The sequence below is a fragment of the Medicago sativa genome, chromosome 5, assembly GCF_051527215.1.
Source record: "Medicago sativa cultivar Bolivia chromosome 5, Bolivia_mono, whole genome shotgun sequence".
Lineage (NCBI taxonomy): Eukaryota > Viridiplantae > Streptophyta > Magnoliopsida > Fabales > Fabaceae > Medicago > Medicago sativa.
Genome location: NC_140753.1, coordinates 54,682,718 through 54,704,648, shown reverse-complemented (window position 1 = coordinate 54,704,648; position 21,931 = coordinate 54,682,718). Strand labels below are relative to the sequence as shown.

Sequence of the window (21,931 nt, the reverse complement as noted above, 5' to 3'; positions counted from 1 at the left end):
CATAAAAAAAGGTTGTAAAACATTTTGATATTATCATATCTTTTTTTTAGAGAACATTACCGTAACTAGAAGTTAAACTTTTTTTCATCCTTATTTAAAAAACAAATTTTTCTCTCTCCAAAACAAAATTAAGTTTTTTTTTCATAAGGTATATTATATATTAGATTTTCCTCTCAAAAAATAAATAAATTAAATATTAGATTTTACATGGATTTAATTGTTACCAAAGTTTTTTTTTTATTTTTTTTAGGGAAATTGTTACCAAAGATATATACACCATATTTAATCTCAAAATTTGTTTTCTGTCTCTACACTGCCGTATTAGGGTTTAGCACTCTTCAACTCCAGCAAAGTTTGGATGAATCCCCCTCAACCCAAGTCCCCCAACTCCATCAACATTCTAATGTTGAGCGTATACCTCCCTGATGAACTCGTTGCAGAAGTCCTTTCATTCCTTCCTGTGCAATCTCTGATGCGACTAAGGTGCGTGTGCAAGTCATGGAAAACCCTTATATCTGATAAATCATTTGTCAAACTACACCTTCAGCGACCTTCAAGAAAGAAACACATAGCAGTAATCAAAAGAGAAGCAGGTTACAATGCCATAACTTTTCCTTTGAGTCATTTATTGGAGAACCCATCAGTAACCATCTTCAACAACTCTTACTACCGATTGGAGTACAAGGATTGTAGCAGAGTTGTTGGTTCATGCAATGGATTGCTTTGTTTGCTTGGTTATTCTTACACAAGTAATCATAATCAGGATGAAACAATCTTCTGGTTCCGTATCTGGAACCCAGCCACAAGGATAATATCCAAAAAATTAGGAACTTGTCACCAACCTTGCAGACCATACAAGCTCACTTTTGCATTTGGGCATGATAATTCAACTAGAACTTATAATGCGGTGGTTTTGTGTTCTAGTGAGGTGAAAGTCTTCCATTTTGGTGATAATATTTGGAGAAAAATTGCAAGTTTTACTCCTTATAACCTTATGGATACCCTTGGCAATAGTTATGTGAACCAAGGAGTGCATTTGAGTGGCACTGTTAACTGGATTTCCTTTTATCCGAAGGATGTTAGTGTTGAGAAGTTTGTGATTATCTCGCTTGATCTTGCTACTGAAACATACAGGAAATTGCTACCCCCTCCTGGGGCAGTTAATTTAGTGGCACCAAATATTGAACCAACTATTGCTACTCTGATGGATCGCCTTTGTTTTTCTCTCCATCTTAAGGAAACTCATTTTGTTATATGGCAAATGATGGAATTTGGTGTTGAACAATCTTGGACTCAATTCCTTAAAATTAGTTTTCAATATCTACAAGTAGATAAGTTTCCTTACTCGAAATATTATCTCTTCCCATTCTGTCTTTCTGACAATGGTGAAACATTGATATTCACAAGCAACCGAGTAGACAAAGCAATTCTATATAATTTGAAAACTAATAGAGTAAAGGGAGCTATTGGTAGTGCAATAACGTGGTGTTTTTCCAAGGATTATGTTGAAAGTTTGGCTTCGATTTGTTGAAAGTAAGTTTCTTTACAATGATTTACTTGTTCGAATCTATTCAAATTCGTGCATCTTATTTTGGAAACCATGTCATTTCATAGTATAAGATTGCAATAATATTTTATGCTAAATGATTAAATGTTGCCTACTTCGAAAATCAAATTCAGTTTCTCTTAATTAGACTGAAAAGTTAAAGGAGGAAACATGTCAATGGGAAAGTGACAAGTACGTTTAGACTTGGAAATATTTGTTTCTGGTAGAAGACTTAGAAATATTTATTATCAAGATATCATTACTGAGATGAGAAAAGGAAAAACCAGAGTTATTTTATTTCTTCAAACTTATATTAATTCAATTTGCTTCAAAATTTGCAGATGGTGAGTGTTTTGTATCGTATTGAAGTTTAAATTTGTTTCTACACACATTTCCTTTGTCACATTTGAGTGAACAGAGCTTTAGAATGCGTACATACTGCAGCTCTGAGCTCTTGAGAATTATGCATTCATTATTTTCCCGTTATTTTATTTTTACTGTGTATTTCAATGTATCACTCTCCTGTATTATCTGGCTCCTTTTCTCAGTGTATGAGTGTATCACTCTTCGGTACAATCTGACTCCTTTTTGAATTATAGGCCGACAACCCAACTGCAAGCGCATCAAGAGTTATTGGTGGCAGATGGTGGCATTATGGGAAGAAAGGAAGAAATAGTTTTAGAACTCATTTCATATAAGATAGTTATGGACCTGTTGGATGTTTCTTTTGGATTTCTTTGATAGTGTTGACTAATAGTGTTTAATACTGACTTTATTGGCTATGGATAAAATTTACTCTTCTTATTAATTTAGTGTCTTTTGGTTATTCCCCAAAGTTTTGTTGATTGATAATTCTCTAGCAATCTTTGAATTATTTCTGCTAATTCCAGTAAGCTCAACATCAAGAGAATATAACATGGTTTCTACTTCTGTAGTGTGAAAACTACATATGCTCTTATTTAATATCTTAACAGTTTCTTTTGTGTTGTTAGTCATATGCTTGCAGTGGTTTATTTTACAATCTATTCTTCTACTTTGTCTTGCACACTCTTGATGTTGTCAAACTCTCTGTTTTGAACTCTGTTAGAAATTATGAAAAATATCTGATAATGTCTTTTTTATATCTTAACATTGTTGTATATCATAAATAATTTGATATGATTTATTTTAATTAGGATTTTTATCATTTTCGGGCATATCATACCTTGTAAGTAAGAATTAAATCTCTTATGTTTGTTTGCATTTATTGAATCAAGTTGGTATAAAACAACATTCTGTTGTGTGGTAAGACACAAGAAGGAACAATTGTTTAACAATGTGGGCATGATAGTTTCTGCTTGTCTGACTAGGTTTCTGATTCTGATTTTGTATTACCTATAGCTGATATGATTTGGCATACAAGCAATAGGTTACGTGAATTCAGGTTTATTGTTGATGGTGCGATTACACGCGTGGTTCACCTAAAATGCTTGAATCATTTGTGTAGTTTTTTTGTTAGTCATTTGTGTAAATTTTGACTTAATTGTGTTCCAAACCAAGCCGCCTTAATTGGAGTATGTTTATGGCTAGCTGCTTTAACTGCTGGATTTGAGGGATGTGTTTAGTCACCTTACAAATGGTTTTGTGATTCGACCGATCACCACCTTACAAACAGTTTTGCGGTTTTGGTCAATCTTTCCTAGAAAAGCTGATTTTGTAGAGTTGAGTTAGACCTAATTTCGAGTTCTATCAACCTGTTATATAGTTTGTAGGTGAAATGATTTTTCCTTGATCCTATTGTTCATTTTTACCCTCATCTTGCTATATTTATTAATCATCCATTCAACATATAACCTAATCACATATTTGAACTATGTTAACGATCTAAATTATTGTCGATCTTAATATCTAATTTGTGTCAAAATATCATTTATCAAATTGAATATTATGTATATGTACGAGATTCCGGATTCCCAATGCTAATGTTATGTGTATGTATGTAAGAAACTACCAAAAATTAGAAGTACTGATGATCCTAATCCTGCTAGAGTGTATTTCAAACTGCGGGAACTGCATTACATGATATTAGACCGTAGATTCTAATTTGTATTTATTTCCAGTATTAGAATGAGGCCCATTAAACAAAGTTCATTATGTTTACACCCTATGCGTTACTTCCCTATTCACAAGAATTGGATAGACGTGAGCCATTTATGAACAGTTCGGATTATACTATCCGAACAAAGGGTATTTTATGGAAAATAAATAGGGCACCTAAGTAACACATATGGTGAAAAAAGTAATAGCCATTTAAGTATGTTTATTTCACCACCGCAAAAACAATTCAATATATAAAAGTAATACGCCGTAACTTTTTCTTTGAGACATTTATTGGAGAACCCGTCAAAAACTATCGCCGGCAACTCTTACTACCGATTGGAGTACTAGGATTGTAGTCGAGTTGTTGGTTCATGCAATGGATTTCTTTGTTTGCTTGGTTATTCTTACACAAGTAATTATTATCAGGATGAAACAATCTTCTGGTTCCATATCTGGAACCCAACTACAAGGATAATATCCAAAAAATTAGGATCTTTTCACCAACCTTGCAAACCATGCAATTCGGAGAATTTGGAAAATTAGGATCTTGTCACCAACCTTGCAACCTAGCTACAATTTGTTTACATTTGGGTATGATAATTCTGTTGGAACTTGTGTTGGGGATCTGCTGCAATAACTTGACCAAGAAGATGATGAAGATGAATACGATGAAGTGTGCACATAAATTCCAAAGATTGTTGTATATCTTGACTGTTGGGAAGAGGCTGCTGCACTTGAAACCTGAAAAGTTTAATGGTTATGCATGTAAACTCAAAGCGTATGGGGTTGCCATACTAACCTTTAGGTTCGATTCGCCCCCACCAATAACTGTATATTGGATGCAATAAGGAATGACTGACGAATCCCCTTCAGGATACTATGAGTTCCTTGACGTGTATTGCACAACCACACCAAGCGTATCTCTTAACAGTATTTTACAGATTTATGGTTCCAGCAATTCACTCATGCATTAGAGAATTGATGGATGATTTAGAGTAAGAGAATGAGGGAGAATTATGTTGTTAATGCAACAAAATTCTGTCCAAAATTGTGTGTTGTTGTTCTTTCTCTGTCAAACTAATGCCCAAATGCCAAGCATTTATAATGCATTATATAACCCTTCATATGAGAGAAAACACCCCTTTGATTTGAAACAATGTTATGGTTCATTAAACATCCCTTTCTCAAAGGTTATAATCATATACACTTGAATCAATGCAAAGGTTCATTAAGCACCCCTTTGCCAAAGGTTATAATCATATACATTTGAATCAATGCAAATGTTCATTAAGCATCCCTTTGCCAAAGGTTCCAATGTATATGAATGATTCCCATGAAGAGTTACAACTTTTGGTTCTAAAGTGATTCCATTATTTTGGAAATCACCAACAATCCCCCACCATTTTCAAAATACTAAATCACATAAATCCGGAAATTCCATGCCTTCAGATAATGGTATCTCGCGATTTGAACCATTACTTAGTAAGTTAAGTTTTCGCTCATTCCCAAATAGTATGGTAGGCAAGCTTTGAATCAACTATTCATTAGAACAAGTGTGCATAACTTACACGTAGAATCTCGGTACCATTGATAAAGAGACTTGTAAGATGACACATTAAGAAGGCCTTGTGTCATATATCCCTTTTCATGAGAATTTAAGAGTCAAACCCTTGAACTCCGTGAAGCGGCCAAACTTCATTCTCACATAGGTAGACTATATCGGAAATGCCCCATAAGTATGCATTCCAACAAATATATGCTATATATTAAGAGGAAAACCTCATCCTACCCTTTTTCTTCTTATGGTCCAAGTACTTTTGCCCCTTGGGATGTTATCTATTGTCAAGTACTTCAATTACTCTAATAGTGTACTTTCACCATTGAACCCAAGACTTGATGCTACTCAAGTGTGGATTGAGTTTCCACCATTGGTAATCAATTAGATTTGGGTTTGTACCACATCCCTAATAATGTCTTCAATGTATTCAACATCATTTCCAAAGACATCATTCCTTGTCAATCATTTCGTCAAATAATTGCAAGATTTTCTTTTAACTTTTATAAACTTTGAACATTCAATTATTCACATAGATTTTGTATTCTCACAGCTATGTCTATGGATCAACTTATATACTCTTGATAGTATTCACCAACTATCATCAAACCATGACACACTTTTGTCAATTGAGTATATTGTAATAATGCACAAACTTTTATGTCATTACACCTTTGCTATAACAATATTTAACATGCATTTCAATTTGAACTTCAACTTTTCTTTTATATCTAGCCAAGATATATCATACATTGAATGCATTAAACATACATAGCAAAATAAAAATTGATCATAAAAGAATGTCATAACCAAACTTCATAAGATGGGATTAAACATGTAAGTCATATACTCCACATAAAATTAAATATAACACAATCATTTTGATTTTAGTTATCATATAACTAATACATATATCATAAATTCATTGTGTTAAATTCAAGTTTATGTTTAAATATGTTCAATACTAAATTTCAATAAACAATGACATAGAAGAATAAACAATGAATCAAAATCATTAATATTTTCTATGACTTTCTTCCCTGAACATATATCAACTTACAATAATTCAAAACATACCCAAATTATTTTAATATCATGATAAACAAGAAATTAAGCATTACTTTTCATATTATCATGTAAATATAATATCAGCACAATATTAATGATAATAATTTCTTACACAAAGTAAATAATTGTTGGAACAAAATGTGTTTAACAATGAACCTTAAAGAGTTTTGATGATAACAAGGTATTAAAAATTGTAAATTGGACTAGCTAATATTTGTTCAAGTGTACAGGACCATAATTATAAAGTTACATCATCATTGGTTCTGAATGAGCAAATAAAGAGCTAAGGAAACAACAAAAATTTGAAGCTTGGACGCTCCTGAAGGCAACTTGTTACTGAAGTTAAGTCGCTTCTGAAGTTGGAATAGCGCTCCTGGAGTTAAGACGCTTCTGAAGTAAGAATAGTGCTCCTGAAGACAAGAAGTTCAGAAGTCATATCATCAGAAGCTGCATCATCAGAAGCTGCATCATCAGAAGCTGCAGAAGTCATCTCATCAGAAGCTGCCTCATTAGAAGCCATTTCACCAGAAGCTGAATATCAACTGGATTTGCAAAGAATCAAGAATTGAAGAATTATCAATGCAAAAGCTGTCTATTGGATTCGAAAACACAAACAAAGGATTAGTGGATTTTTGCAACGGTCATTTCAAAGGTGTTTGAAGGTGTGTGTTTGCAATTTGGACGAAAGCGTTGACATTGTACCCTGTACGAATTGTACAACCACGTTCTCCACTACTCTGTTTTGTGTCCACGCTACAGGACAAGAAAACAGCTCCAGAATACGGTTTTGCCTGCATAGATGTTCCTTTGGATAAGGAATGGATTTCAAATTTGTTCTTCATAGGACAACAACCATATCAGGCAAAAGATCATTGGTGAAAGATCAAGCTTCAACAACGACTCTTTGGTGTGCTGGCAATTTCACAACGTCTCTTTCACACCTCTATATAAAGGAGTGAAGACCTAGAGAATTGGTAATGCAAGAACGCTGAACGAAAGACTCACAAGATTTTCACAAGTACCAAACCTCTGCTGAAATTGTTCTGCATTCACTTAGAATTTCTGTGTCTCAAAGTCATATCTTAGAAATTCTTAAGTCCATTGAGTCTGTATCTGATTTGTATTGTGAGCACCTCTGATTGTATATCAAGTGTTCAACCTTAAACAATTTTCTGTGTAATTTTGTTAGTTAGGAAGTCTCTTGCAATTGTGCTTGAGCAGGAAGTCTCTTGATTGTGTTCTTGAGCAAAGGAAGTCTCTTGCTTGTGTGCCTGAGCAAAGGAAGTCTCTTGCTTGTGTGCTTGAGCATTTGTAATCAGATATTACTCATAGTGAAATATCCTTGGAAGTGCAAGGGGGACTGGACTACTTCCGGTTTGTGGAAGGAACCAGTATAATTGCTTTGTGTCGTTCTTCTTCTCTCTCTCTGTTTTTTTTTCCGCTGCACATAGATTCTGATCATCACTTCAGAAGCTGTCTCAATTAGCCTCTGATCAGTGTATTCAGTTGTTTAGAGAAACGAAGAATTTTTCAAAACACAATTCAACCCCCCCTTCTTGTGTTTTTCTTACCTTCAATTGGTATCTAGAGACTTGGTCTGTTGTGTAACACTTAACCGTGCAACAGTCAAAGATCTGAGAAAAACATGACTACTCCTCCTCCTAATGGTTCTGGTTCTAGTGATACTAGCTATAAAAATGTCTCACATGATTATAGTGATAGTAAGAAAACCAGTGTTGGAAAAGTTCCAAAGTTCAATGGAGATGCTGAAGAGTTCTCTTGGTGGAAGACCAATTTTTACAGTTACATCATGAGCCTGGATGAAGAATTATGGGATATTCTGGAAGATGGTGTTGGTGATTTAGTCCTTGATGAAGAAGGAGCTGCTGTGGATAGAAAGAAACATACTCCAGAACTGAGGAAACTCTACAAGAAGCATCATATTATCAGAGGAGCTCTTGTCACTGCCATACATAAAGCAGAGTACATGAAGATGAGTGACAAATCCACTGCTAAAGCTATGTTTGCTTCTCTCTGTTCAAATTATGAAGGGAGCAATAAGGTCAAAGAAGCAAAGGCTCTTCTGCTTGTACATCAGTATGAGCTATTCAAGATGAAGGATGATGAAACTATTGAGGAGATGTACTCAAGGTTTCAAACCTTAGTTTCTGGGCTACAGATTCTAAAGAAGAGCTATGTTGCTTCTGATCATGTAAGCAAGATTCTCAGAAGCTTACCTGCCAGATGGAGACCCAAGGTGACTGCCATTGAGGAAGCTAAAGATTTAAACACTTTAAGTGTCGAAGATCTTGTTAGTTCTCTCAAAGTTCATGAGTTAAGTCTTAATGAACATGAGTCTACTAAGAAGAGTAAATCAATAGCTCTTCCATCCAAAGGCAAGTCATCAAAAGCTCTCAAAGTGGTTGAATCTGAAGAGGAAGAACAGTCAAGTTCAGATTCTGAACCAGATGCTGCTGAAATGGCCATGCTCTCAAACAGACTTCAATATCTGGCCAAGAAGAACAGAAAGTTTCTCGCCAAAAGGGGTAACTCCAGAAGCTCAAGGAAAGAAGATCAGAAGGGATGCTTCAACTGTAAGAAGCCTGGACACTTCATTGTTGAATGCCCTGATCTTCAAAGAGAAAAGTCAAAGGACAAATCAAAGAGGTCTACATTCAAACCAAGCAAATTCAAGAAGCAGATTAAGCAGAGTTTAATGGCAACCTGGGATGACTTGGGTAGTGAATCTGGATCTGATAAAGAGGAAGCTGATGAAGATGCAAAGGTAGCTGTTGGGTTGGTAGCAACAGCAACTTCAGAAGCTGGATCAGATTCAGACTCAGAAGATGAAAACGAGGTATATTCCAAAATTCCCAGAGATGAACTTGTTGAGTCACTTAAAGAACTTCTTACACATTTTGAAGTAAGAACCAATGAGTTGAAGGATTTAAAAGAAAAATATGCTGATTTGGTACAACAGCAAAAATCAACTCTATTGGATCTGAAAGCTTCTGAACAAGGACTTAGGGGCTTTGACTTCATGTGTAAAACATATGAAGATCAGCTCAGGTTCTTATGTCAGAAGCTACAAGAAAAGTGTAATGAAAAACCTTTAAGTAATCATGAAATTGCTCTTGAAGATTTCATTATATCTGGCATTGACAGAAGCAGAGTAGCTTCTATGATTTATAGCATTTACAAGAACAATGGCAGAGGAATTGGTTTTCCAGAAGTGAAACTTGAGAAAACCAATCTAAAGTCTTGTTGTGAATGCATCAAGGAAGGTCTGAAAACATTCTTTGTACCAGAAGGGGCTGAGTTGGAAACTGTTGTTCAATTAGAACCTGAAGCTTCTAGTTCTAAGGCTAAGATTATTTCAAAGCCAAAGAACTCTAAGTCAAAGGCTATGATCAAATCTGATTCCAAGACTTCAAAGGTTAGGATCCTGAAAAGATCAGAACCTATTCCTCAGAGTCTGGTGAAACCAAAATCTGGGGTTCTGAAGTCTAAGTTTCAGAAGAAGACAGTTACTGCTTCTGAAGTACCAAAACCTAAGGTGATGGTTAATCAGAAGCAACCCAACTCACAGCACAAGGTACAAGAAGTGAAGAGTAAAGCCTTAAGTACTAACCTTCCAGGACCCATAGAACAATGGGTACCTAAAACTAAAAATGTCAATGATGCAGGTATGTCTAAGAGCAGTGCCAAAGCAAAGATCATGGTACCTAGACAGCGGTTGCTCAAGACACATGACAGGAGACAAGTCCATGTTCCTCAGCCTAACAATGAAAGAGGGAGGAAATGTGAAATTTGGAGGCAACCAGTCAGGCAAGATCATAGGTACAGGAACTATTGGTAATTCCTCTACCTCAATTAATAATGTATGGTTGGTAGATGGTCTTGAACATAACCTTTTGAGCATTAGTCAATTTTGTGATAATGGTTATGATGTACTTTTTGAAAAACCCAACTGTACAGTAATCAACAAGGAAGACAAATCCATTGTGTTCAAGGGAAAGAGAGTTGACAATGTCTATAAAATCAATTTTTCTGAACTGGCTGATCAGAAGGTGATTTGCCTACTATCAGTGAATGATAAGAAATGGATGTGGCACAGAAGGTTGGGACATGCTAACTGGAGGTTAATCTCTAAGCTTAGTAAGTTACAACTTGTAAAAGGGCTACCAGACATTGACTATCATTCAGATGCACTCTGTGGTGCATGTCAGAGAGGGAAAATTGTGAAATCATCTTTTAAAACCAAAGACATTGTTTCAACCTCAAGACCTTTAGAATTACTCCATATTGATTTATTTGGACCAGTAAGTACTGCATCCTTATATGGAAGTAGATATGGATTAGTCATTGTTGATGATTACAGCAGATGGACTTGGGTGAAATTCATAAAGAGTAAAGATGTTGCGTGTGATGTATTCAGTAGCTTCTGCACTCAAATTCAATCTGAAAAAGAATCAAAAAATTTGAAAGTCAGAAGTGATCATGGTGGAGAATTTGAAAATGAGCCATTTGAAGCCTTTAGTGAAGAACATGGAATTTTCCATGAATTCTCTTCTCCTAGAACACCACAACAAAATGGGGTTGTAGAGAGAAAGAATAGAACTTTACAAGAAATGGCCAGAACCATGATTCATGAAAACAATTTACCAAAACATTTTTGGGCAGAAGCAGTGAATACAGCATGCTATGTTCAAAACAGGATCTATATTAGACCTATTTTGGAGAAAACAGCATATGAACTCTTTAAAGGAAGAAAACCCAATATCTCTTACTTTCATCAATTTGGATGTACTTGTTACATTCTGAACAACAAGCTCTACCTAAAGAAATTTGATGCCAAAGCCCAAAGAGGAATCTTTTTAGGTTACTCTGAAAGGTCAAAGGCATACAGAGTGTATAATTCAGAAACACTCTGTGTTGAAGAATCTATGCACGTTAAATTTGATGACAAGGAGCTTGAAGATAAAACTTCAAAGCAAGATGAAAGTTTTGCAGAGATACAGGTTCCTGAAGCTACTCCAGAACCTGATCAGATAGTTGAGTCTGAAGATAGTCCAGAAGCTGAACCCACATCAGAAGCGCAAGATGAAACTGCTTCTGATGAAGCACAAGATGGCTCACATCAAGCAGATCCTCCCAGAAACACATTCTAACACAAGTCTTCACATCCTGAGGAGTTAATCATTGGAAACAAAGATAGTCCAAGAAGAACAAGATCACATTTCAGACAAGAAGAGTCAATGATTGGACTAATCTCAATGATTGAACCTACAACAGTTGATGAAGCACTTTCAGATGATGGATGGATCCTAGCTATGCAAGAAGAGTTGAATCAATTTCAAAGAAATGATGTGTGGGATCTGGTACCCAAACCTCAGCACAAGAACATTATTGGAACAAAATGGGTATTCAGAAACAAGCTGAATGAGCAAGGTGAAGTAACAAGAAACAAAGCCAGGCTTGTTGCACAAGGGTATAGTCAACAAGAAGGCATTGATTACACTGAAACGTTTGCTCCAGTTGCAAGATTGGAAGCAATCAGGTTACTTCTTTCCTATGCAGTTAATCATGGCATAATATTATATCAGATGGATGTCAAGAGTGCATTTCTCAATGGTGTCATAGAAGAAGAAGTGTATGTTAAGCAACCTCCTGGATTTGAGGATATTAAATATCCTGACCATGTTTTTAAACTGAAGAAATCACTATATGGCTTGAAACAAGCTCCCAGAGCTTGGTATGATAGACTAAGTAATTTCTTAATCAAAAATGATTTTAAGAGAGGACAGGTTGACACTACACTCTTCAGAAGGACCCTTGAGAAAGATATTCTTGTTGTGCAAATATATGTTGATGATATAATATTTGGTTCTACTAATGCATCTCTTTGCAAGGAATTTTCTGAGTTAATGCAGGATGAATTTGAAATGAGCATGATGGGAGAGCTGAAGTTCTTCCTTGGCATTCAAATCAATCAATGCAAAGATGGAGTCTATGTTCATCAATCAAAGTACACAAAGGAGCTTCTGAAGAAGTTCAAACTTGAAGATTGTAAAGTGATGAACACTCCAATGCATCCTACATGCAACCTGAGCAAAGAAGATGAAGGAGCTAAAGTAGATCAGAAGCTGTATAGAGGTATGATTGGTTCTTTGTTATACCTCACTGCATCTAGGCCAGATATTTTATTCAGTGTATGCTTGTGTGCAAGATTCCAATCAGATCCTAGATAATCTCATATGACTGCTGTCAAGAGAATCTTCAGGTATTTGAAGGGAACAACTAATCTTGGACTCCTTTATAGGAAATCCTTAGATTATAAGCTAATTGGATTCTGTGATGCTGATTATGCTGGTGATAGGATTGAAAGAAAGTCAACCAGTGGCAATTGTCAATTTCTGGGTGATAATCTTATATCCTGGGCTAGCAAAAGACAAACAACTATTGCTATGTCTACAGCAGAAGCAGAATACATTTCAGCTGCAAGTTGTTGTACACAACTACTTTGGATGAAACATCAGTTGGAAGATTATCAGATAACTGCTAACAGTATTCCCATCTATTGCGATAATACTGCTGCTATTTGTTTGTCTAAAAATCCAATTTTGCATTCAAGAGCTAAGCACATTGAAATCAAACACCATTTTATCAGAAATTATGTTCAAAAAGGAATTTTAGATATACAATTCATTGATACTGAAAATCAATGGGCTGATATATTTACTAAGCCTTTAACCGTTGAAAGATTTGATTTTATAAAGAAAAATTTGAACATGCACTTTATATCTGATTAGATGTTTGCTTGCTCCTGAATAGGATTTTAGGTTCTGAAGTTAGTTCAGAAGCGGTAGTCCATCAGAAGCTCTTTATTGAGGTTCTGAGGAAAACTCGCTTCTGATGATGACGTCAGCATCTGAAGTCCAGAAGCTGGATTTGTTGCTTCTGAATAGTTGAATTAGTGGAAACGTTGGAAGTTACCTTTTAAAAAGTAACTTCTGGCCCACTAACTTGGTAGTTACTCTGTGAACTTCTTACGTGGCCTGTATGTATTGGTGTATAACAAAAAGGGCAATGATGATTTAATAGCTTTGAAAGTACTTTTCACGCGCCCCCAATTTTGTCATTAATGTTATGTTTGTTTGTCTCTTTTGAATTGCAATCGTTTTACTTTTAACACTTTGACAATTCACACACTACTCACTCACAACAAACACATTTGCTCTCAAACCTCTTGCGAAGTAAGCGCATTCTCTCAACCTTAGAATCCTAAAATCTTCATTTTCTTCAAATCTTCGTCAATCATCAAATGGCATCATCTAGCTCGCAACGAGAAGATTCAGTATCTACTTCACGAATGGTCCCTGAATATGACTACAGAGGAAGAAGCATGAAATTGGAAGAATGGGATTTGCAAGTTCAGATAGAGAATCCAGTGGATTTTGATTCTCTGAATTTTCATAGGTGTTCAATCAGAAGCTACTATGAAGAGCAAGGACTCATGCATTATTTCAAAATGTTGAATGGACCAACATATGAAGCTCTGGTTAGACACTTCTGGGTAAGAGCAAAATTTTACAACAAAGCGGCATCCTTAGCTGAAGAAAGTCAGATGGTGTTAATGTATCCTGAATTAGAAGGGAAAACAAGAGAAGAAATGGGTCTTGCGCCATTTGTTGAAGATGAAATCAGGTCTAGCATCTGTGGTATTCCAGTAAGAATTGCACAATGGCACATAGAGTATGTTCTTAAGGCTGCAGCTTCTGGATACTACTCTGGAATTGATCTTTCAGATGCTGCTGAAAAACGCATTTGGAAAAAGCAAGCCAACTTGGTGATATACAATTCTGAGAAGGAGAAGAAATATGCTGAATTGAGCATGGAAACTAAGATGCTTCTGAAGATTCAGAATGAGAACCTGTTTCCATGTGGTGACTGTGTGAAACCAAATCTAGCTCAGAAGGTCCTTCTCCAGCATTTCATCAAGAAGGAAAAGGTGAATGTGCCCAAATACATGTTCAAGTACTTGGTAGAGTGTCTGAAACAGAGTCAGCTACTAGATAAACCCTGGGTTCCTTATGGAAGACTCCTCTCAGAGATATTCTATCAAGGAGGTGTCTTGGACAGTCTCAGTCAATCTCAAGGCTTCACAGATCAGCTACTTGACACAAAAACTGGAAAATTCATTAATGCTCATACTCTCTTGAATATGAAGCTAATCAGTGAAGTCACCAAACTTCAAACTGATTCAAGTGAATCTCTTGTTGTATCTGATCTTATGAGAGAATTTCCACCCATCTGCAAAAAGGATCCTATTGAAGTGCAGATGAGGTACATCAAAGATCACTATGAGGCAACCAACAAAGTCATCAGGTTGGATGAAGTACCTAAGGAAATGTTTGGTGGTGCTGTGCCTCTAGCAAAAGCCAGAAGGAATAAAAGGAAAATAACTGCAGAAGAATATCTGAAGGTTGAAAAGTCTGTTAAGAAGGCAAGAGTTGCTTCTGACAAGCTCAAGATTGGTGGTTCTTCAGTACCATCAATTGAGGAAGCTATTGGAGACGTGGATTCCAGGTTGATCATGGATGTTGGCATTTCTCTTGATCAACCTGCTATACCAAAGAGGAAGAGGAAGCCAGCCTTGAGGAGAACCAAGGATTTTCCTCATATCACCTTAACAGCTCAAGCTGCTTCTGATTTAGAGTTAAAAGAGTTACAAGAGAAGAAGGCGGCAGCTGAAAAAGTCTTGGAAATTGCTGCTGAGCTACAAGAGTCTGTAGTATCAGAAGCCAAGCAACTGTTGCAGATGTCCAGTGAGTCTGCTAAGGAGGATTCTGATCCTGAACCAGAGAAGGTAATTAATATATCATCAGATTCCGCATCCAAATCATTATCAGATTCTGATGATTCTGATGATGATATACCCTTAGCTCAACTGTTTCAAAAACCAGTAAAAAGCCAATCAACATCAACCAAAACCAACGATAAGCCCTCTCAGTCAACTACTTATGAACCAGTTGGTCACATAATTAATGAGAAGTTGGCTGAACTGGCTGAGCAGAGAGAAAGAGTCATTGATACTATTTTTCGCCTTCACCCTCAACCTCTTAACATTCAACCTCTCAACATGATTCCTCCAGAAAATGTTGAGTTTACCTCAGAAAAGGCCTCTGAAACAACTCCAGAAGCAGCTGCTTCTGAAAACGTTGTTTCAGAAAACCCCCATCAACAAACACCTGAACCACATAAACCCACAACACCCCCACAATCACCATTAGCTACCATTGAACCCCAACTCAACAATCAAACAACAAATTCACCACAACAACCAGCAACTGAAACTGAATTTCAACCTTTACCTGAACACTCTCCAGAACCAACTCCCATGGATGTTGACATCTCTCTAGTCAATGTTCAAGCCTCAACCTCCACCTCACACATTGTTTCTAACCAGCCTTCATCTTCAAACACACAAACACACCTTACCATTCCAGTTCCTAACCCTGTTCAAGATCTGGAAATCAGTGATTCTGATCTTGAAACCCTTGATCAACCACCCACAAACATCCTGGAATCTGGATATATTAATTCTGAGCTTCTGACAATTCTGAGTTAGATGCATAATCTGGTGGATCAAAGAAGGACGATTGATCTCACAGGTGCATATGAAGACTCCTGGGCATCTCTTCAGAACCGGGCAACTGAGCTTATCGAAGAAATCAAGGCTAAATGCATCAGAGTCAAGCAAGCATCAGTCATAAGGCTAATGGAGCATGTGAATCAGAGTCTTAGAGTAAGAAGTTCTACACTGCTCCTGGCAAACCAGCCTTTCTTCTCTGAAATGGATTACTTGACCAGAGAAGCAAGGTTGTGTAAGCTTCTGAAGAAACAGATGGCACAGCAGCAGCAAGAAGCTAGAGAAAGGGAACAAGCTCTTCTCCAGAGGCAACAACAACTTGAAGAACTGTTGCAGAAGAAGATTGAAGAAATGGAGGAGATGAAGAAACAACAACAAACCAACCCTTAGTTGCACACCCTTGTGTTTTACTTTTTGTTTGTTGTTTGTTTTATTTTCTTAGTCCTTGCTTCTGAAACCATCCTGTCTTATTTCTCTTGCTTCTGAATGCTTACTGATTCTGACTGTTTAGCTGCTTCTGACAATTGAATATACATGTTCATATATTTTGCTCTGATTTATTTAGTTCATTGCTTAGTATACTCTCTCATGTTTGAGTTTTTTTTTCTCATATCTTTTTGTCTTTTATGCTTATATATATTTCAATTTTTTTTGATAATGACAAAAGGGGGAGTATATGTGACAAGTATTTAAAGGCTCTGAGCCCCATTAATGGCATTTGAAATTTTTTGAAAAACTTCTATCATTTTTTTTACCTTATTGGTATAAGCTATGAACGAACGAAGGAGTATCAAAATTCAAGTAAAGTTAATTGAACCATTCTTCTTATCTATAAGTTAATTCTTTCAATGATTCAATTTTGTTTTTAAGCTCTGATAATATTATTGCGCGAAAAATGAATTTAATTAACCTGGATAGAACTTAGGGGGAGCTTACAAACCTCACCTTAAAGACTATCAGACTCAGGGGGAGTTTGAGCTTACAAACCTCAGATTCTGAGCTTACAAACCTCAGAACCCCAAAGTCAACTTGTTAATTAGATTAACAACAATTGATCAATTTTAAATACTTTTGTTTGTCATCATCAAAAAGGGGGAGATTGTTGGAACAAAATGTGTTTAACAATGAACCTTAAAGAGTTTTGATGATAACAAGGTATTAAAAATTGTAAATTGGACTAGCTAATATTTGTTCAAGTGTACAGGACCATAATTATAAAGTTACATCATCATTGGTTCTGAATGAGCAAATAAAGAGCTAAGGAAACAACAAAAATTTGAAGCTTGGACGCTCCTGAAGGCAACTTGTTACTGAAGTTAAGTCGCTTCTGAAGTTGGAATAGCGCTCCTGGAGTTAAGACGCTTCTGAAGTAAGAATAGTGCTCCTGAAGACAAGAAGTTCAGAAGTCATATCATCAGAAGCTGCATCATCAGAAGCTGCATCATCAGAAGCTGCAGAAGTCATCTCATCAGAAGCTGCCTCATCAGAAGCCATTTCACCAGAAGCTGAATATCAACTGGATTTGCAAAGAATCAAGAATTGAAGAATTATCAATGCAAAAGCTGTCTATTGGATTCGAAAACACAAACAAAGGATTAGTGGATTTTTGCAACGGTCATTTCAAAGGTGTTTGAAGGTGTGTGTTTGCAATTTGGACGAAAGCGTTGACATTGTACCCTGTACGAATTGTACAACCACGTTCTCCACTACTCTGTTTTGTGTCCACGCTACAGGACAAGAAAACAGCTCCAGAATACGGTTTCGCCTGCATAGATGTTCCTTTGGATAAGGAATGGATTTCAAATTTGTTCTTCATAGGACAACAACCATATCAGGCAAAAGATCATTGGTGAAAGATCAAGCTTCAACAACGACTCTTTGGTGTGCTGGCAATTTCACAACGTCTCTTTCACACCTCTATATAAAGGAGTGAAGACCTAGATAATTGGTAATGCAAGAACGCTGAACGAAAGACTCACAAGATTTTCACAAGTACCAAACCTCTGTTGAAATTGTTCTGCATTCACTTAGAATTTCTGTGTCTCAAAGTCATATCTTAGAAATTCTTAAGTCCATTGAGTCTGTATCTGATTTGTATTGTGAGCACCTCTGATTGTATATCAAGTGTTCAACCTTAAACAATTTTCTGTGTAATTTTGTTAGTTAGGAAGTCTCTTGCAATTGTGCTTGAGCAGGAAGTCTCTTGATTGTGTTCTTGAGCAAAGGAAGTCTCTTGCTTGTGTGCTTGAGCAAAGGAAGTCTCTTGCTTGTGTGCTTGAGCATTTGTAATCAGATATTACTCATAGTGAAATCTCCTTGGAAGTGCAAGGGGGACTGGACTACTTCCGGTTTGTGGAAGGAACCAGTATAATTGCTTTGTGTCGTTCTTCTTCTCTCTCTCTGTTTTTTTTTCCGCTGCACATAGATTCTGATCATCACTTCAGAAGCTGTCTCAATTAGCCTCTGATCAGTGTATTCAGTTGTTTAGAGAAACGAAGAATTTTTCAAAACACAATTCAACCCCCCCTTCTTGTGTTTTTCTTACCTTCAATAATATCATTAAGTCAACCACTTGATATTTTGACAATTTATCTACACTACTTTCATAAATAAAATAGTGTTTAAACATTCTTAACATATTACTATACTCATCAAAATTCATATACTTGAACAATTTCTAAATCATGTATATATATGTCACCACATGTTAAATCTAACATATTTATATTTACTTAGATACTATACACATGCATTTAGAACACCAAATATTATTTCATAATAGGTAATGTAATCACTTATATGCACATTATCTCATGTTCAAATTAACATTAAACAGATTTCAAACGATAAATTTTATACATATCAAAATTTATCATGCATATATTATCTACAACCACATGCAAATTTATCACAAACACATCATATATGAAATATTTATCCATAAATTTCCATAACATATATTCATAAAAGGAATTTGTTTACCGTTCACCGTAGTTATGGGTGAAAATATAAGCTTTCATCTCTTCCAAAAATTGTAACCATTAATCACAAGTAAATCATAAATCGAACCTAAAGATTGTTGGAACTTGTGTTGGGGGTCTGCTGCAATAACTTGACCAAGAAGATGATGAAGATGAATACGATGAAGTGTGCACATAAATTCCAAAGATTGTTGTATATCTTGACTGTTGGGAAGAGGCTGCTGCACTTGAAACCTGAAAAGTTTAATGGTTATGCATGTAAACTCAAAGCGTATGGGGTTGCCATACTAACCTTTAGGTTCGATTCGCCCCCACCAATAACTGTATATTGGCGAATCCCCTTCAGGATACTATGAGTTCCTTGACGTGTATTGCACAACCACACCAAGCGTATCTCCTAACAGTATTTTACAGATTTATGGTTCCAGCAATTCACTCATGCATTAGAGAATTGATGGATGATTTAGAGTAAGAGAATGAGGGAGAATTATGTTGTTAATGCAACAAAATTCTGCCCAAAATTGTGTGTTGTTGTTCTTTCTCTGTCAAACTAATGCCCAAATGCCAAGCATTTATAATGCATTATATAACCCTTCATATGAGAGAAAACACCCCTTTGATTTGAAACAATGTTATGGTTCATTAAACATCCCTTTCTCAAAGGTTATAATCATATACACTTGAATCAATGCAAAGGTTCATTAAGCACCCATTTGCCAAAGGTTATAATCATATACATTTGAATCAATGCAAATGTTCATTAAGCATCCCTTTGCCAAAGGTTCCAATGTATATGAATGATTCCCATGAAGAGTTACAACTTTTGGTTCTAAAGTGATTCCATTATTTTGGAAATCACCAACAAATTCAACTAGAACTTGCGGTGATTTTATGTTCTAGTGAGGTGAAAGTTTTCCGTTTCGGTGATAATATTTGGAGAAAAATTGCTAGTTTTACTCCTTATAACCTTGTTGATTCCCTTGGCTATAGTTATGTGAACCAAGGAGTGCATTTGAGTGGCATTATTAACTAGATTTCCTTTTATCCAAAGGATGATACTGTTGAGAAATTTGTGATTATCTCGCGTGATCTTGGTACTGAGACATACATGAAATTGCTGCCCCCTCCTGGTGGTGTTAATGAAGTTTCACCATATTTTATACCAACTATTGCTGTTTTGATGAATTGCCTTTGTTTTTCTCACCGTCTCAAGGAAACTCACTTTGTTATATGGCAAATGATGGAATTTGGAGTTGAACAATCATGGACTCAATTCCTTAAAATTAGCTTTCAAAATATAAATTAGCTTTCAAAATATACAAGTAGATAAGCTTGGTTATACTTGAAATTTCATCTCTTCCCATTGTGTCTTTCTGAGAATGGTGATACATTGATATTGGCAAGCTATGTTGATCACCTAACACTTCTCTATAATTTGAAAAATAATAGTGTAAAGCAAGCTACCGGCAAATTCAATATTATGGTGTTCTTCCAAGGATTATCTTGAAAGTTTGACTTCTATTTGTTGAAAATAAGTTCTTTACAATAATTTACTTGTTCGAATTTACTTGTATTTGTGTATGTTATTTTGAAATCTATGTCATTTCATAGTAAAAGATTGCAATAATTTTTTATGCTGACTTATATTCCTACATGATTATCTATTGCTTATTCCTAAGTGTTTGGTAATCTATAGATTGAATAAAAATGTTTTGATATTACATTATTGCAACTGGAAAGATGATTAAAGCAAATTCAATTTCTCTTAATAATAGACTGAAAGGTTAATGCAGGAAACATGTCAATGGGAAACATTTAGACTTGGAAATATACATAGAAAGATTTATTATCTATAAATCAATACTGAGATGAGAAAAGGAAACACCGGAGTTATTTTATTTCTTCAAACTTATATTAGTTGCATTTATTTCAAAATTTGCAGATGGTGAGCGTTTTTTGTATTGTATTAAAGTTCAAATTGGTTGAAAGTATGTTTCTGCACACATTTCCTTTGTCACATTTGGGTTGAAAATGGGTTGTGTGAGTCTGATCTTAGTGATGTAAATCAAAACCATTTATAGGCCTACAAATATATCAAGCTGTGTTTATCTTGTTTCTTTTCCAACGTAAGATTGCTATATGTTTAATATTGTTTGGATCCATTTTCTTAAGCTCATTGTGTCGTTTGTGTCCAATGTTTTTTCTGATAGTTTTAGTTTTCCCTTTTCTAAATACAATAACAACCAAGTTTATGTACTAATTAAGTGGGGTCGACTACATAGATCAAACGACACCATAATATTTTATCATATATCATATCTCTATCCAACTCATTAATATTTAGATCTTTCTCAATAGCTTCCATTTTCTAAATATTGCGAAAAATGATAAATATTAGACTTGTTGTTTATCAAGAAAATTCTATATTTAATTATTTAATGAATCAATTCCTGTCAAAGTGAACTTTGCTTTGTTCAGCTACCCAGTTATGGGCTTATGGCACTGCCAGAGCATTTTCATGACGTATTTTCTTACTTCTTTGTTGCATCATTTAAATATATGTCTTTCTCCATGATCTTTTCTGAAATCTTTGCATGACCTGTTGAGCTTTTTGAGGTAATTAGACGAGCTAATTAAAATTGTTATGCTTGATAACAATTATGTTTCGTTTCATAACAATTATGGGAAAGTGACAAGTACATTTAGACTTGGAAATATTTGTTTTCGGTATAATCTAGCTCCTTTTTGAATTATAGGCCGACAACTACATCAAGAGTTATTGGTGGCAGATGGTGGCATGATGGGAAGAAAGGAAGAAATAGTTTTAGAACTCATTTCATATAAGATAGTTATGGACCTGTTGATGTTTCTTTTGGATTTCTTTGAAAGTGTTTGCTAATAGTGTTTAATATCGACTTATTGGCTATGGATAAAATGTACTCTTCTTATTAATTCAGTGTCATTTGGTTATTCCCCAAAGTTTTGTCGATTGGTAATATTTCTCTATCAATCTTTGAATTATTTCTGCTAATTTCAGCAAGCTCAACATC

General features: G+C 35.5%; 1 protein-coding gene and 1 pseudogene across 1 annotated transcript; both read left to right on the top strand.

Annotated features, from left to right (window-relative positions):
* Nucleotides 1-251: 251 nt before the first annotated feature.
* Nucleotides 252-1,531, top strand: LOC146923125 (F-box/kelch-repeat protein At3g23880-like). Its single transcript, XM_085710877.1, has one exon. It carries the CDS (start codon nt 359-361, stop codon nt 1,529-1,531), a length of 1,173 nt encoding a protein of 390 aa, XP_085567003.1. The 5' UTR covers nt 252-358.
* A 2,281-nt stretch (nt 1,532-3,812) lies between these two features.
* Nucleotides 3,813-20,410, top strand: LOC146923124 (F-box/kelch-repeat protein At3g23880-like; annotated as a pseudogene).
* The last annotated feature ends 1,521 nt before the right edge of the window (nt 20,411-21,931 follow it).